This window comes from Phalacrocorax carbo, chromosome 9 (assembly GCF_963921805.1).
Source record: "Phalacrocorax carbo chromosome 9, bPhaCar2.1, whole genome shotgun sequence".
Taxonomy (NCBI): Eukaryota; Metazoa; Chordata; class Aves; order Suliformes; family Phalacrocoracidae; genus Phalacrocorax; species Phalacrocorax carbo.
In genome coordinates, this window is record NC_087521.1 from 7810727 (window position 1) to 7829410 (window position 18684).

The 18684-nt window shown below is 41.2% G+C and overlaps 1 protein-coding gene across 5 annotated transcripts in view; it reads right to left on the minus strand.

The window, feature by feature from the left end:
• Nucleotides 1–9681, minus strand: part of PRKD1 (protein kinase D1) — a 141887-nt gene extending 132206 nt beyond the window's left edge. Inside the window, exon 1 of one of the 5 annotated variants that reach the window (XM_064460183.1) lies at nt 9117–9679. In XM_064460183.1, coding sequence (XP_064316253.1) covers nt 9117–9305 — 189 coding nt within the window. In that variant the 5' untranslated portion in view covers nt 9306–9679. Of the gene's footprint in view, nt 1–9116 lie in introns of all 5 variants that reach the window. The other 4 variants (XM_064460185.1, XM_064460184.1, XM_064460186.1 and 1 more) reach the window with 4 other exon arrangements.
• Between the last annotated feature and the right edge of the window lie 9003 nt (nt 9682–18684).

Here is an 18684-nt window from a genome sequence, read left to right on the forward strand (position 1 = left end):
ACTTTGCTGCATCCCTTCTTTTTAGGTTTAGGTATAATAAGTGTACCAGAACAAATGCATAAGTTCACAAACGTTGCAAGTATTTACGCAAAAGGCTGCATTTTATTATTTCAGTGTACAATCTTCCCACTTTCCTGGATGTAGTTGATTTTGGGTGGCAATATGAAATCCTCAGGCAGATTAAGATCAGCACTCACAACATTAGCACACCTAAAGTCACATCATGCAAGCAGACAGCAAACCTGTAACGCAACCCTTTAGAGCTGATGCAATGGGGAACTAAACTCCAGAGCAAAGTGTGGAAGTTACTACAGCTAGACTGAAAACACTGTTGATAACTCATATTGTCCTCCTTAACAGTGGGGTTTCCTCTACCCCATCTGATTGATCAAAACCACAATTTAAAAAGTTTAAATCACAAAAAACCAACTCTTTGTGGCTGAAGGACCTATCGGGCTTTCAGGACTGTTTCAGTCTGAATACAGACCCTAACCTACCACCCACACAATACATAAGGACACAAGTTACATAATTTATGGTGCTGCAGAGAGGAAGCCCATGGTACACTTCACCATTATGGTCTACGTACATTAGTAATTTCTATTTTTATGTAAAACGGTTTCTCAGGTGGTAGGAAAAAGATACGGCAATCTGAAAGTTGCTGGTTTATAGACAAGCAACTTTTAGGCAAATTGCCTCCTAGACAGAATGTTGCTCCCAGTCCCAGCTGCGTCTTGTCTGTCTTTTTGCGACTGACAAGATGCTAACAAAAACTATTTCTAACACTTGAAAAAAAAAACCTACATATTTCTCAAGGTTGACTTTTTTTCTTTTATAACTTGAAGAGAGAAGAAACAGAACGTGCTTTCAGACTGCACAGGACTTGTTCAGATAAGGTTCTTTTTAAGCGTACAACACTTAGAGCTGGCAACTGTGGTCATGGTTCGCAGCTTCTCTTCATACACCTTCATATACCTTGTGCTTAAAATTACATTGGAAAGACCTTTTTATGCTGACCACTAATAAAAGCCTCTAAATGCCTCTTCTCTTAGGAAACAGCCAAGATCCAGACTAGATGAAGAACGTTCAGTGTTTCTCACTTTAAAAAAAGAACAGAATTTGATATTTGATAAATTTGGATCAAAATAACTAACTATGTTCTGGCTTTAATGTCATAACACTGTTTCTGAGCTGATTCTGACTGCGTAAGAGGCACACACAGCAGACTATAGCTATTTAAGAGAGACAATCACAATACCATCATACATTTTTCATGGTGGGAGAAGTGAAACCTTACCTCTTCACCAAGTTTTCCTCAGCTGAAGAAGAAAACAGAATTACAAGGAACAAGCAAAAGGAACCCACAAATACATGGAGGAAGAGAAAGTAAAAAAAAAGCGATATACACTGAAATTTATGTCTAGGCATATGTCATTGTAATACGTTCACACTATTACTTTACATCATTGCATGATACACTACACTACCTTTTTTACCTTCACATATTGTTCCAGCAGATAAAACTAGAACAGGATTTGGAAAGCAAAAATCTGCTTCATGATGTAGCTGGCTTGAAATGCATACTTCAAGTTTTTATACTTAAAGAATTAAAAGACATTACAGTTTGAATGACATCAAGTCTGTCATTATCTTACATAGGTATATTTAAAAGGAAAGTCCCAAAAAGCAAGAGATCATTTAGCAGTACTAAAAGGCTTATACGAGGAAGAAGAAAGTTGAAAGCCTGTGAAAGAAATCTGGTTTGATCTGCAAAATCCTGGATGTTCACAGGGACGCCACAAGCCAGGAGAATGTAAACAAAGGCGATGTCCAGGCAGAGCTCTGAGAAGTTCATGCTGGGCATCCAAGCTTACACCAGGGAGGGCAAACCAGCCAACCACAGAAAGGCATTGCAACAAATGTCTCCTCTCACAAAGTAGTAAAGCACAATGAACGTAACATATATGGCAAGAAAATCACTGTCAAAGATGGGATAAAAGATATCTCAACAAAATGGGGATTTAAAACCCAGACTCTTTTGGAGTTAATGAGATAAGGTAACAAAATTCAGGTAGCCTTTCTAGCAGAACCCCTATAATCAACCCTGCGTAAGAGACACTGAAGTCTGACACTGAAAAAGGAAACAAGTATTTTACTGGAACACATCCTAAAGCAGATTTCAAATCTATTCCAAAGCTAACAAGTCGACATTATGGAAGAAGCACATAACAGAGCCAGAAGACAATTTGAAAGACAAGTCCTCCTCTAAGCAGCAAGAGCCAAATACAAGTCAATTGCTAGCGCTGACTAAAGATGCATACAGCAACACTGTTGTGTGGGGAGCATTAATCAAATAGTTCTAAAGAATAGTCCAACCTGTGGCATGTGCTTCTGAATACAGAGGCAGAACGAAAACATTTCCCAACAGGTGCAGAGCACTTAGAGATCTGCACTGGGCAGCTAAAATGAATTCACCTACACTTTGGATAAACATTTGGGAAGCAGATTTAATTTATATACTTAATTGCATTTGTATAACTGCAGCAGTATTACATAATGTCAACATAAACCCTCCTGATGTCAACCAGAGGGCAAAGTCAAGAAGGTAGTGATGGCCTATAGCACTGTACATAAGTAGTTATAAAAATCTATAAACAATGCATGTGCTTGTCACAGGTTACTTGAGATAGACTCTAACACTCGGTCTCACTGTCCTTGTTTGTCTTTATCATTTGTAATTTTTAATTTCACATAGCCAGATCTTAAAAATTCCACAGATGTCCTTAAAATAACTGCTAGCATGGAGTCACTAAAAACCAAAACAAAACCAACATTTGGCAAAAGTTTTTAATCAAAAGTTTCATATAAAAAATAACAACGTAAGAATAGGAAACTCTAGTAACAATATGCAGACTTCAAGAAGTGTGTTTGTTTCCTTGCAGGTTACCACAGCATAACACACATGGTAACCATACAGCCAGATCTCTCCAAACCCGTATTTAAAAAAAAAAAAAAAAAATCTAGAAAAGAGCAGCAAATAGTTTTGGATGTTTGTGAGGGCTTCCCAGAAATCATTGCAAAATACCTGCAGAGAAAGTCTGCACAAATCTATGCAGGGATTTCACACATAATCCACAGCACAGATCACCGTGTACAAGCAGCAAACCCCCCGCACCTTCAGGACACACTGGCCTTACTGCTTGCTCTCTGGTCATCCATGTGGTTTACACCCAGTAATTTTTTTTTTTTGGACAGATAGCCAGACCTCAGGTATTTGAAATTCACTGAGCACATGTCATACCATGTCCACATACACACCTGTGCCTGGAAGCGTTGCAACTTCATTAATAAATTCCATCCTTTCTCTGGCAATAGACCTTCACCTCATCGGCAACGAGACAAGGATCTCATACGCTTGTTCATCTTCTACTTTTTTGTCAATCGTTATGGAAATCATATTTCCTGGGGGAACCATCAGTAGGACTAACACAAGATCAGCACAAGACTCCTTTTATAATTGCGTTAAAAATTAAAACGTCAACTGCTTTGGTTACAGCCTGTCCTCTGTCCAAAGTTCCATTTTATTTCTTATTCTGTGAGAATCCATTTGATAGCCTTTAATCTTTGGCAAGGAATTTCTCCAATACTCTAGATAAGTTTGTGGCATAAAACCAATTTTCCTCATCTAGATCACTGACAGGACAGATAAAAAAAAGCTAGCATTTCTTAAAGAAACCCACAGTTTTTTAAACAAATTCAGACTGACTCCCTTCCATCAAAGTTATGTTTTTCCTAATGTTTCCCTCACACATGCTCCAAAACTAATTTTAATTAATCTATAGACTACTATTACATACACTGCATTGACTTACAGTTTCCAGGGTGGGGAACAACAAATGTAAAGTCAATAAGGGATTAAATGGTAAACATCAAAAGTCTCACTTGAGTTTATAAGACTGAGATTGTTAGAAAAGTACTTTCACACTGGATTATGTTTATATGCATAATGACAAGACACCTTGCATTCCTCAAATGAATTTTAACTGCTTGGTGTTTTCATGACACTGGCAGAAGGAAGCATCCCATGCAGCGAAAGACTCACTTTGGGGAAGAAAATTTAACATTTTGTTACCGGTGTACCCCAGTTAAAGACTCCATGAGAATGTAACTTTAACAGATGAACAGCACATCTGTACTAACTTTTCCAGAACATATAGACTGTGACTACAGCCAAAAATGTAGTGAATATATGAAATGCCTACATCCATGTGTTTGATTGAAGGCATTGTTGACCATCTGTATGACTGTAAGAGTTTTGGTCAGCGTGGTAAAACCTGTCACAGTTTCTCTGTCTATCCCGAGGCTAAAAATCTTTCTTTCTAGTATACTATTTACCCTGAGCCCCTATCCCACTCCAGAGGAAATGATTTCATTACCACCAGGCTCCTGTTTATTTTAGGAGACTTTGTAGATTTGGGAGAGAGGAATACATCATCCATATAAACAAACCCCATATGTTTTCCATGGCTGCTTGAAACCCTAGCAGAAAAGGTTAAGCGTATTTTCATGTCAACCCTTAGAAAAGCTCCTTTCTTTGCTCAGACCACAAGTTTAGAGATTCCAGCCTGTGAAAACAAGACTAAGCTTATTTTTGTTTTCCTATTTTATTTATTTAAGTTAGATTTCCCGTACCAAGGACAATCAGAAGCACAAGTGGACGCATACCTATTACTGAATGTGCTTGGTTCAATTCTCAGGGACAGATTAGGTGCAAGAATATTTTTAAAAGGCTCTTGGTTTGATTTGTAACAACTTTCCTAATTTAACACTAACTACCATACATAAAGATGAATCTGGGCACAGTATTCCAGCTGCACAATGCCACTTGAACCTCCTTTTGATTACTTTTCTTTTTGTACTTTACCCTTCCTGAAATGGCCTACTTTATTACTTTTTCTTTTTCCTACTGTGAAATTTCAGAATTATCCAAACCAGTGAACCATCTATCACGCTACTTTTATAAATCAGTCTGGACTATGCATGGCCTATGCAGATCAAATTTTGTTTCTTGTATTTGTTGTCTGTGTTTTCTATCCCTTGCAACTTCTCTGCCTTCAAATGTTGAAAGCCTAGCCAACATCTGATCTTAACGGCTGACCTAAGGGCTGTTTTGTACAACCCACATTCTCAAGTCAAATAATGTCGCATCATATATTTACTTGAGAACTCAAAATCTTCAAGACTTGGCAATGCCGCCACAGTAGCCCAACACATAGTACGCAAGGTATAACGATGAGAAAGAATTTCAACAAACAGAAAATATAAATAATAACTAGTTTCCCCTTTGAATTAAAATCGTATACAAATTTTTTTTTTACAAATTCATAAAAGACAAAGGAAGGAACCTTTACTAGTAGAAAGAAAAAGTCTTTGGTAACATGATCATTCCAGACAATTAAAAATATGCCACATTCCTCCTTAGTGTGCTTCCCATTACACTTCTGCCCTAGAGAAGTGGTTCTATTGTGTGCAGCTAACCCAAAAAAGGGCAGTAATTCAAACTATTTATCTTCAGAAAACAGAGACTGTATTTTACAATATCCTCCCACTGTTCTTGTGGGGGAGTCAGCCTAGAAGTCAAATGCTGACACACATTTTGCAGTTGATCCTCATTTCTTGTCAACCACGTCATCATTTAAATGCTAAAATTCCATTTCAACTGAAGAAAAAATAACCCCAGATGAACAAGTCTCAAGGTTTTCATCTCACTGATTCTAAGAAAGATAAACAAAACACACAAACTCAAAGGAATCAAATTTTGTTGTCTTCAGAGTAGTTCTTAACAGATTTAAATGTGTCTGAACTTATGTCTGAAACTGGTACATACCATTTCATCTTCAGATCTGGTAAGAATATTTCCACATAACCACCTCAGAATGAAATTCCTGAAAGAATGCCTCTCATGGACAATGCAGAAAAACACATACTTTGCTCATTCCATTTTTTACATCATATACATTAGATTATTAATGTAATTATATTTTCTACCAAAATTAGAAAGCCTAACCTTTGCACTTCAGGAGCTGTTGAAAGCCCACTAGTGTAAATATATGCAAATACATGTTTATATCTAAACTTCTAAGTTATACATAGCGGTAAGTTTTATACTTGTGCATGCACATGTACATTTATATGTAAAACCACCATATAAAGATTCAGAGTTATTGTGGGTTTATACATATATACACACACACGCGCATACATAGATATATGTATATATACACACATCCACTCTACATTAACATCCTACTCAGGCCTACATATGCTCCACTCTGCACACTTTGAGAAGCTTAGTTCAATTTAACAGAAATTTTGAGCGGCACTAAATTAAGTTGGTATATAAATCTATGCAGAATAAGGATCATAAGTATCTTGACTCAGGTATACCCTCATTACCATGGAAGAGGCTCTCTATAAACAGATCATCTGACACCGATACTGAAGAGAATTCAGCACAATCCTAAAAATAAAGTTGTGTACAAGAGGACTGCTTAAACATTTAACAGCACACCACAGAGACAGAGTTGATTTTAGCAGTCTAACATAACAGCCAAAGAGAACAACAAAATCACAATTTCTCATCGTTATATACTGCTGAAACAATCCAGACTAGAGGCTTTAGGAAAAAAATTGTTTCCTGGTAGGCCACTACTTCACAGGCCCAAAGAAACTTGAAAATAGCGTGAGATGTCAACACAATATTCTTTACAGTATAGTCTCCTGCTTGACTGTGATAAGCAAATATATCTTTCTCGTAAAATCAAGAGTAAGCAATGCTTCCAATCATTTCAGGAAAAGAGAAAACCACGAGTCTACAACACACACAAAGTTACCTCTTAACAGTTACAGAGACCATGTAATTTTTTTTGAAAAGAGGGTCACTGCCAGTATGCTGAGTAACTTTGTATATGCAAACCATCCCATCCTGTTCAGTGAAACGATGCGTATTAGTGAAGTCATGTATACAAGCATACTTGCAGGTTTAAGCTTAAAACTGAGGTTATAAGGACTAAATAACATACAAATTAATCTGCAGAGTGGAAGAGGTAGAGGCCACCTCCTGAAAACAAAAAGAGGGGGGAAAAAACCAAAACAAAACAAAAACAAAAAAAAACAACCAAACAAAAGAAACACAACACCTATCTTTTTTTCCAGTTTTCCCTTTCTTTTAGCCACTTCCTTCTTAACAGCCTTGGAAAAGCAGACATCTGGGCTCCAAGAAACCATGACTAGAAGAAAGTTCCTCATTCAAGCATGCTCTGTAGAGAAGCAGCCAAATGATCCTCTCTTTTCTGTAGTCAGGAAACTGCCACAAAGTGTAGTGTTCAAAATTTTTATGTCAGTACTTACTCAAATAAGACTGACTCTGAGCACAAGCCAACACATTTAGTTTTCTTTAGACAATAGTACATTGTTAGGAAATTAGGATTAGACTCAAGTTTATAGTAGATGCATTAAATTATTAAACTACTCAAGCACAAAAATATAAACAATGCATACATCAGTCTTAACGTTTCCATTATTACATGCACAATAACTTAAGAATGGTGAAATACTAAAAGCATTTAAGTTGTTTCTGACGTATATATGACCAAGTAACATGTTTTGGCCCAGCTTTGAAAGCAAATATGGTAATGTTAAACAAACGGGTATGCCTTTCCTCAGAACTGAATTTAATAAAGCAGGTATCTTAAACTAAAGAAAATACAAAATTTAGAAATGAAAATGCGTATTTCATACTTTTTTAGAAACACTTCATTAGCTGCTCTTCAAAAGAAATGAAATTCCGCTATTTAGCAAAGTTCAGATTGATGGGATCTACAAAGAGACGTAAGGCAAAGCTATCAACTTAAAAAAAAAATAATCCCTGCCTGAAATAATTTTACCTCATTAAAACAAGGTGGTAAAAAAAGACCAACTTTTTCCATTAAAACGATCCTGAATATTTAGTCTCTTTTTTATCCTTTACAGTCACTCTGATACTTTCACATGGGTCTTTCACACAATAAACACTGATAAAGTAAAATTTTAATATACAACAGATTGTTACAAAAAAAGCACAGGTATCAGAAAAGGCAAAGGACGGCGGAGGCTCAGGCGCAAGCGAGGTGGATTTTAGAGCGCTGCGCAAACTTCACCAGGCTCCTGGCGAGCTGTGCCTGGCGATGCTACCGCTTCAGAGGAGCGGCGGCGAGAGCCACCCCCGCGGCGGCGCCACCTCTCTTCCCCGGGGCCCCGCAGCCGCGGCCCGGCGCTCCCCCCACCCACCGCGGCGGCTGCCGGCGGGGGGTGCCTCGGTGCCCCCCGCGCCGCCGCCGCCCGCCAGCCCCCGGGGCCGGCACCCCGCGGCAGCCCACCCCGCAGGGCCCGCGCCCCCCGCCGCCGGCCCCGTCCCGCGGGCGGGCAGCACCGCGGCCGCTGCGGCGGCCCACGGCTCCGCCGGGCTGCCCGGCACGGGGCAACGGGGCAGGCGTGCGAAGCGCTGCGCGCCGCTCTGAACCCTGGGCTCTCGGGCTTGGTTTTCCCTTGTTGCTGTTTGCCTTTTTTTTTTTTTTTTTTTTTTTTTAAAGTGGAAAGTTTCCTCTCCCGGCAGAGGCCGGGACAACGCGCGAACTGCCCCAGGGCGCCGCGCTGCCATCACAGCTGACAGGTTTCTGCCTCTCCCCCCCCCCCCTTCCGCAGCATTAAAAAGCAGGCAGATAGATCCGGCTGGGGGTTGTTTTTAATAACAGCTATTAGTACAGCTAATTGCATCCACTGCCAACAAAATATAAGTCAAGCTCGCACGCGAGCATCCCGCCCGGAGCCTCCTCGGCACCGGGGCCGGGGGGGGGGGGGGGGGGCGGCAGAGGAAGAGCGGGGGGCCGGGGTGAGGGAAGCCGGGCCGGCGGCAGAGGCGGAGAGGCGCAGGAAAGTTGCAACCGGTCTCGTTAACCCCGGAGCCGAGCCGCCGGGAGGCCGCGGAGAGGAAAGTTCACAGCCGCCACCACCAGCGCCGGCGGGCGGTGGGTCCAGGGGGCGGCGGGAGGGGGCTCGGGCGAGGGGTTTATTCTTACCTTCTGGTCGACGATGGAGCAAGCCATTTCCCGGACGTGGGCAAGGCTGAACTCCCCCGAGGAGTCCTGCAGCAGCAGCACCGGCTCCCGGCTCAGCCCGATCTGGAGGTGGAAGGCGACGCCGCCGCCGGCAGCAGCCCCCGGCGGCGGCAGCGGGCTGGGCGGCCGGATCAGCGGAGGGGCGCTCATCGGAAACTTCCCGCCGGAGCCGCCGCTGGAGCCGAGGGGTCGGGGACGGGGACGGGCACGGGCTCGGAGAGGCGGGCACCACGGCGAAAAGTTTGCGGCCGCCGCGGAGGCGCCAGGCGAGCTCCCCCGCAAAGTTTGAGGAAAGTCCCGCCGAGCTCCTGCCGGCTGAAAATGGCGAGGGGGGGGGGGGGGGCGGAGGACCGGAGAGGATGCAGACAGGAAAAGGCGGCGAGAGAGACGCGCAGGGCGAGGGGGGAGCCCGGCCCAGCGCCGCCGAGGTGGTGCCGCCGCTCCGGCTGTTGGCGCTGTGCGGGGGCGGGGCGGGCCGCGCCCTCCGCCGGGACGGGCCCGCCGCCCAGCGGGGCCGGGCCGCGCCGCGCCGCCGCCAAACGGTCGGCCGCGTCCCGGCGGGCGGTAGGGGCCGGCCTCGGCGCTCTGGCCCCCGGGCCGCCCAGCCCAGGCGAGGCCGGCTGGTCCCCTCGCGGCGGGGCTTCGCCTCAGCCGCCTCTGGTCTCCCCACCGGCCCAGGCAGCGGGCTGCGGTGCTGAGAGGGGAGAGCCTCCCCTTCCCCGGTCACCCCCGTCGGGCTGTGCCGCAAAGCTGTTCTCGTCCCGCCTCGCCCGGTGCTCTGCGCCGTCCCGGGCCGCAGGTGGAAGCAGAGCCTGAGGAGTCTGGGGTTTCCCCCGCTGGCAGGCGGCGCGGTGGCCTCTCCCGGTAGCGCCAGCCGCCCCCGAGGACGGAAGGAAGCGCCCCGGGAGCGGGAGCGCTGGCCTGGGCCCGGCTCTTCTGCCCGCTCCCGTCAGCAGCCTGCCGCCGCCTCCGGCTGCCCCCGTAGGTTCTGGGGAAGAAACAAGGGACAGCTCGCACCCATCTCTCCTCCAAAATAGCTTCCAGTTTGGGGTCCAGTCTGCGCCAGTGAGGAGCTCCCTGCCACCAGGATGAGTTACTCTTCCCAGCTCTCAGCGTCGGTGCGAGCCACTTCTGTCTGCACTGGCAGCGCCGATGACAGGCAGCGTTTACACCAAAAAGTCCATCCTTGATCTCCACTTGGAAATCTGTGAAGGCAATGGAAACATGAACTGTAATATTTTAGGCACCAACAGAGAAGCTCTTGAGATATGTATGGCACCTGTAAGGATGGCAGTACTACACGTGTGTTTCTAAGTACAGCGGTTGATCAGATTTAAAACCTGTTTCTTTACAAACTTCCTTTTGGACCAAATGTACACAGCTGCAGCGTTAATTCATTTTGATCAGCTGCCTTATTAGGACCCATTTTAATGTTGCCAGCTTGTTTCCCACCCGGGAATTTGCAGACACACAGCACCTTACTGTCTATATAATTTTTGAATCTGTTTATTCTTTGCTGAATTTTCTTTTGAAATGGTTGCATTTTAATCTGCGTCTTCTACAGGCTACCAAATCTGGTGAAAATGTCAGCAGTCTAGAATGAGATGACTACTAGTCCCACTTAGACTTCTTTGTGGTACATGAGGAGTAATAATCATCTTCAACCATATTCTTTGGCTTTGCTGTTGAAAATCGTACTTAATTTTGCTGTTGTCTGCAGTATTTCCTTAGGAATTTCAGTTTCAGCACGGTAGCGTACCCTGGCTATGCTGGTTAGCATTGTGACAGGCTGCTTCCTCCCTGTGTACTTAGACATTTTGGTGCTTGGATATTTTGAAGCATGCATGTATATACTTCCAAGTCAAAGCCTACTGAGATATTATAACTACTGCGAGCTTCCCGTGATCCCGTGGCCCAGGCAGCTATTCTATCCAGGAGTCAGCACAGGAGGACTGTGAGGTCCATGTGGGAATCTGGCACAGGAAGGGCATGTGAGGTCCAGGTGCCATCCCCCAATGGCTGTCGTAAGTGCAAATGCAAGGCCAGAGCCCATCAGGTAGCCAGCCGGTGGTAGGTTTTGTGGGGTTTGTTTTTTTTCCAAGCACTGCAGTTCCTACTTCTCCCCTGTTGAAAGAAGCATGCTAGAAGATCCTGAAGCCTTGCTTCGTTGTTCAGGTGATCCTTGAAGGCAGTAAAGTGTCATAATTGTCATCAACTACTCTCAGAGTGCCTCCTACTTACAGCTTACTGTGGGAAAAGCTGATGTTTCTCTGATGACAATAGGGTGGTGTGTTGTCCCCCTCTCTCCTGCCCTTGCCATATTTAATTATAGGGTCACATAATTATTTCACAGCATGAGTCACATGATGGTATTTGTTTTCAAGGGAAAGAGTGGAAGAATGACAGATGTAGATGACCTTAGCTGCTATACACTGTGTTAAAGCTCTTCTGCAGCTCTTAAAATAACTGAAGAGGAGAAGTAGCAGTAGCAATGCTGAGGATTATATATCCTTGGTATTCTCATCTATGTGAGAGCTAGCGATATAGCTTATAGGTTGTGACTCACCCACAGTTCCACATCCTCTCTGCCGACATAGGCATAAGTTTTTCTTCAAAAAGAAAGATTACAGTATTTTCAAAAAGTTGTAGGTTGCCGAGTCATTTGATTAGTGTATTGGCCATGTTGAATACACCTTTGTAATCGGAATAGATGAGGACGGGACCTCTTCAACACTATGCCAGCCAGTCATACACAAATGCTATTTATAAAAGGATTCGGTGAAATCACACGATGTGATCCTGAGTAAAAACCTGGCCTGTTGTACCGACTGAAATGTCATCTATTTCATGATCCTTCCAGATGAGAGAATTATTGCGCTGATGCCAGGGAAGGGAAAAGCCGTCCGCAGCAGTCTGTGACCTGATATAGCATGCATGCCTGCTTGAGCCAATCTGTACATGCACAGTTGGAAAAACCTCTGGAAGTTTAGGTTTCACTGCACCTGTACAGATCAATTAAGCAGTACCTGAACTGCCACGTGAACTTGTGGGGAAAAAAATGAGTTTGCTGCACATGGCTACACAGTTTATGTTCAGGAAGAGGGCAGTCAGCAGAGGATCTCACTGTAACATCATATGCAAACCTCTACCAGCTGCCCGCAAGGTATAGTTGGTGTAATATTGCTTCTAATTACTCTGTATCACTACGGTACGAAGGGTGAATTTTTATGTCCTCATATATTGTATACTTGACCCTCCACTGAAGCTGTTACCTTTCTTCTTTTCTTTCAGCTTACTACATTGTATAGACAGAATTCAGCTCTATTCGTGGGAATAAGAATCATCCCCTTCATTAAGTTTTTACTGCTTTCTGCTTTTCTCCATTAGTGACGTAACTGGTCCTTTATTAACTGCCAGCTCTCCATTTATCTTTCTGCTCTTTAACACAAGCAACTATATGGTGTGTATGTTTTAATTTAAAAACTGTGAGATCAAACGCCCAGGAAAGAATAACACAGGGTACGCCTAAACAACGGAGAATATTCTATAAGGCAGTTTCTTTGACATAGATGGTGTCAGTTTTTAGGTGAAAGCTGTTGACCTAAAATTTATTTCTGATACTTTTACATAGAGAGTAGAACACAGGTGATTATGATGAGATGATTACTACTGGTTTTGTGAGACAGATAGTAGAATATCATATCTCGATTATTCATCCTGGGATCAATATTTTGAAAAATAGGTTGCTTGGCAGTGTACTCAATAGCATAGTGTGCCTTGGCGGGGAGAAAGTGATAGGACTAAAGCAGAGAAAGAAGTAACAAGCAGCATTCTCTGGGAGCTGGGTAGAAAGGGAGGCTGGAAATAAAGCACAAATTTTAACCATGAGAATGATTAGTCATTAGAATGAATAAGCAAAAAAGTGACAGATAACCTTCTCTAATGGCTTCAAATTCAGACTGAGAGTTTACTCACACACAAGCTTTTGGACTTAGTACAGTGGTAACTTCTTTATTTCCCAAGGTCAGAGTGGAAGATAATGGACTTTGTCCGTTAGTTATATTCTTAATGGGATCCAAAAAAAAGGCACGCAGATTTTATTGTATATGAAAGCACACATAAATTTAAGGATGTAAAGATACTAATCTTTATTCCTCCCTTGAAAGAAATATACCTTTTCTACCTCAGAAGGAAGGCATCATCTGCCCAGGCAGAAGGTGAGTTGACATAAACCCTTTGTTCCTTAAGTCACTTCCACTAGTTCCATGCAGAGCAGGAGCCAGCAGAAGAGGGTCTTCTCCAAGCCACTGCTGAAGACAGCAGCAGCTTTTCAGCCTTGAAAATTTACCTCCTCAACCTGCAACAATAGATCACATGTAAAAGTAGGCAAAGACACTGTTGCTGAATCAAGCTGATACCCATTTTTGCATTCTACCGTTAAAATTTTTCTGTTTTCCTGGTTTCACACATTCCAGAACCGCACACACCTTCAGGCTTACTGCTTTGATCAGGCATCCCAATGCCATTTTTTCAAACATTTCAGCTTCTTGGCATATTGATCTGCATCCAGAGCACAGTCCATTATAAGCTCCAGATCTCTTCCTGGTAAATAATAGTTTTGTTCCTATTTCTCTGTACCTGAAGCTGATTATTCCTGCACAAGCATCCTTCATTACACATATCTGTATAGAAACCCTTCCTGCTTTTCCAGGCCATTAAACCAATTTGTCGAGATCATTTGAATTTGAATCACAAGTACTTCCATGGCATTTGCAGTCCATCTCCGTGTTGTATAAACCACAAGTTAAAGGTATAGTCATTATTCAGGTCATCAGTAAAGAATTTAATAAAACAGGATGAAGTACAGAATCCCATGGAATTCCATCACACCCATACTCTTTGGGTGTTATTACCCATCTAGTTTTGTGTTGACTTTGCAATATGCAGATATGCCTGATTTGCTGTGTTTGCTCAGAATAATGTTTTATGAGACCGTCTCAAAAAACTCATCAGTCAATACATCACACCTATTGCTTATGCTCTGTAATACAAGGAATTGGACTAGTTTGGCATGTTTTGCCTAGTTTGTCTTTTACAAAAAATCAGCGCTGGCCTGATACTGATTTCACTGTTGTGTTCCTTTTTTTTTACTTTTTTAATTGTTCTAGACTACTTTCACACATCAGTAATGCCCTAAATACCTTGTTTTCTACTTTGAATCTTCCAGTATCACACCCACCCACTAATCTTCAAAGGTAAGTATTTATCATTTTGTGATTGCTTCAGTGAGATATTCAAATAACCTGATACTCTAGGTTTATTAGACACTATCTGAAAAATTATCTAAATACTTCCTTTTCCCCCTTACTAGGCTTATTTTTTTCATTGTTGCTAACAATGTTACTGTGCTATCCACCTTCTTGAAAAAAAGGCATTATGGGTGACGGCATTATCTGACATATCTTTTCTGTTGGCAGTGGATGAATATTCCCAGAAGTTGCTTTTCATTATGTTATGATCTGTGAAATGCAGATAATATATTGTCTATTCCAACTAACAAACTTGAGCAGAAACCTCAAATTTTACAAGAAGTAGCTCTCGTGTCTGGATGTGGTTTATCCTTTATATAGACTTGGATTTTAACACTGAACTTTCAGCCAAATCTGTTAATGTTAGGAATATGTGAACTTTTCCTGTTGCTACAGTTGAATACAGGCTGGGGCATGTGCATTCTTACTCAGCAGCAAAACATACTTTATTAAAGACCATTTTACCTTTCTGCTGCCTTCAAGTGCTGAAATGATGTTTAAAGTGGGCTGCATGCTCCCATAGCTTCTCTCCTGAAGCAGACACCACTGGGGAGGAAGGTCTTTCTCTGAGAAGCAGAACATTGAAAAAAGATTAACAAAGGAAGAGAGAAAAACAGACTGGTAAATACAATGGAATTAAATTTGGGAAGAAATATGTGATGGAACATAAAAGGACACTAGAGTTGGAAATGCAGATATCACTGGATCTGGGATCACTGTTGTGTTAGGCGCTGAACTGTTAAATGGAGCTGATACCTGAAATACTGAAATACTGGCAAAATAGTTTTACAGATAAGGTCCTGGGTATTTGTTTGGAGAGAAGCAGCAGATGTTAGCTGTAGAACTGGTTAGGGGTTTTTTGATGAACTGCTTATTTCCATGAGAAAATTGTAACATTTTAAGATCTGAATGGTGAATATGAATTCTCTCAGTAAATCTCCCGAATTGTTTTGTATGTTGTTTTGTTTTTGGTGGTGGTTTATTTTTTTTCAATGTTTCCAGTTGTTGGTTGCTTCAGCATTTCTAAAAGGAAAGCTTTGGGGTATTATATGATTTTCTGCTAAATGTTTTCAATAATTAGGACAAAACATTTAAAAACATTAAACTTAAAAATTCAATACTCAATTTAAAAATCTGAGACAACTCAATGTAGAATTTTTTATAAATGGATCTCAGAAAAAAAAGATTTTAAAAAATTTTTATTATCTTGGGAATGGAAGTTAAATCTGATGTAGGCTGGCAAAACTGTTTTCTGCCTATGTAAACCTATCTCTGGGCAAACTGACCATGGACATACAAGGCAGGTTAACATTAAAACGAGATCTGAAGGATTGCAGGATAAAGCTTTCATATGTCAAACATCTGCATACTCTCTTTTCTTTGGGCAAAAAGTGTACTGGTTTGGGAGGGAAGAGGTTTGGTTTTTTTGTTTGTTTTTGTTTTTCTCCAAACTGACCTCATAAACTTCTGGGATAGGACAGGCTCCATTTATCCCAAACTGTGCTTTGAGGATGTTTGTTACAGCTTGATGATAGAAAAACTGATGCATTCAGATAAGCATGAGTATCTTGGCATTGCTTGTGCATATTTGTGCAAATTGTCCTCGCAAGCTCTCTGGTTCTTGGGAGCATGGTACTTCTGGAACAAGGCAGCCGTTGCTGCTTAAAACTGCTATCTGAGAGACTTCCTTCCCGTTCCGAGGATACGGGAAATGAAGTGGTCATTGTACCTTAAAGGAAGGTACAGCACAGGTTTTATTTAGAAATTTCCTAATGCTACTTCTTAGATGATTTCTGAATATTGTGTTCTGTGTGAAGGACACTTTTTTTATCGCTTACATAGCACCATTCAGTAAACAGTCTCCTGAATGTCACTGTCATACAAGTCTACAGAATTCTGGGCTGCAGTGGCCTGAAATTTCCAGGTCTGAGAGTCAGACTTTGTAATAGTATATAACAGCTGTTTCCTCTTCAGAAATGATTACATGATTTTCACAATTTAGCTGGCGATAATTTTCAACAAGCAGCTAGGATGTTTGCTATGCTTTGGTATTTTTCTTGAGACTAGATTGATAATTCAGTTAGTAAAATATGTATGCTGTTATACTGTATTTAAGTTAAATTTATTTTTTATTATAGCAAAGTTATTGAAGCACTGTTCACTTATTAATATATACAGACATAACCGATTTACAAACTTTGTTCTTTTACACATCAGGAACCTGTTATATTGTTACTTAACACTAATATTTTTGTGGCTGCTGTCCAGGCCTCCATGTCATTTCCACTGAAATTCTTTGGCAGTTGAAAAAATAATCCAGGTCCTGGGAATGAGAGTACTGCCCATGCAGAATCAGATACATATGTTGTAATTTATGCGTGATTCTGACCTGTAGGAATGGGTGTCATACTATTTCTGTGAGCGGATACAGCCTAAAGAAAGAGGTATAAGTTGTTAACTATCCATCAACAGTTGTCTCCAAAGCTTATGGGACACGTCAAAGTAGAGAACATTCAGAGTGCCCAAGGGTATGTAAGGATGGCAGAGTCTTATTTGTGATCTAAGCAATGTCTGATAGTATGGAAAGGATACAGGTTTACAGGCAGTTTTAAAATTGAGCTAGAAATTTATCTAGGAGCTAGATATTTCTGAAATGACTACTGAATTTCTGCTCTGATATTTAAAAAGGTGCTAACTGAGCTTGTCAGACTGGTTAGTCCCACTGTGAGTAGTGTTACCACACTTTTATGTGGTTTGATATTTTTATCCACAAAATTTGGTGTACAATATAATTTGAATAAATTAAATGATGGTTAACCTAAATTATTTAATGATTGCTGCATGAATACTAAGACCACATACAGGCCCAGGTAATACTGAGGTGGAATTATTGAGACAACAGATACAAGAAAATCGATAAACACCACTCCACTATTCTTTTGTGTGAGTTTCTTTACTTGTAATGATTTAATGAGTTAAGAGAGACTGCCTATAGGAACAGGGAATCAATAGATTTTTTTACCTAAATTGTCATTGATCGTTTAATGTTTATTGGAGTAGGGTACTGCTGCTGCTTTGATTTCACTGTATGAAACTGAAAAGCCAGAGCTAAGAATAACATTATGGGGGAACCTAGTATTTTACACAGGAGGGGAGAGGACGAAGGAATGGAATGGTGCAGGGGATCCCAAGGAACCTGCAGGGCAGAGAAAGGTAAAAATGCAAAGAGGGAAGATTCACAGGTAAGGAATTTATTGCAAGGAGTACTACAATTGCGCATCAGTTTCTTACTTGAAAATGTTTGGATTTAAAAATTTAACTTTAACAATTCAGCAGGCTGGCTTTTAAGATGATTAGAACAATATTTTCCTTTCATTTACAGTCACTGTCTTGCAATCTTAACTTCATCTCTTCATAGCTTTTCAGTTTGGAATTCAAAATAGGAAACATAATTTCATTTTCATATGCAAGAAATATAATATTGGTAAACCATGTAACCGCACGCTACATACTATGTGAACACTAAAAGTTCCATACAAGCCTTGTAAATAACTTAATGAAAATTCACTCTTACACCAACTGTATCATATATTTATTTAGGATAACCTTGTAGAATCAAATACACACAGGAAACAAAACCTCTGTTCATGTGCCTTACTCCAAGGTAGGAAAAACAACTGCACATAGAAAAGACTGAATTGCTGAATGCTTCCTTAAGTAATAAAAGAAAATGCCCATTCATTTAAACCACAATTTAGGTTTAATCACAGGAAAAAATGTGTCTTTTCCTTGTCATAATAGACAAACATCTCAACATGAAGCCCTATACAATGCTGCAGCATTGTCATCCTGGGTTATATAAACAAGGAAATGGTAAGATAGAGTAGGAAGACATTTCTAATGTATTAACTGTGTTTGATTATGCTTAAATTTAATGGATCTTGACACAATGAAGCATGTGAAGAGAGTCTCACAAATAACTCAGAATAATGTCTTTCAGGGACGTAAGAGAATATAAGAATGTGAAATATGAGAAATAGATAAACAGGAGAATATAAAAATAAACATAAGTAATCTGATCTTGATCATGATAAATATTATCAAGAATAAAAGATTTTTGTAGAAAAAAGATGACATTGAAAAAACCCTGAAAGTTGAAATCAAACTTATAGAAATAAAGCCCATTTTTTTCATCACATTATTCACACATTATTAGGTTG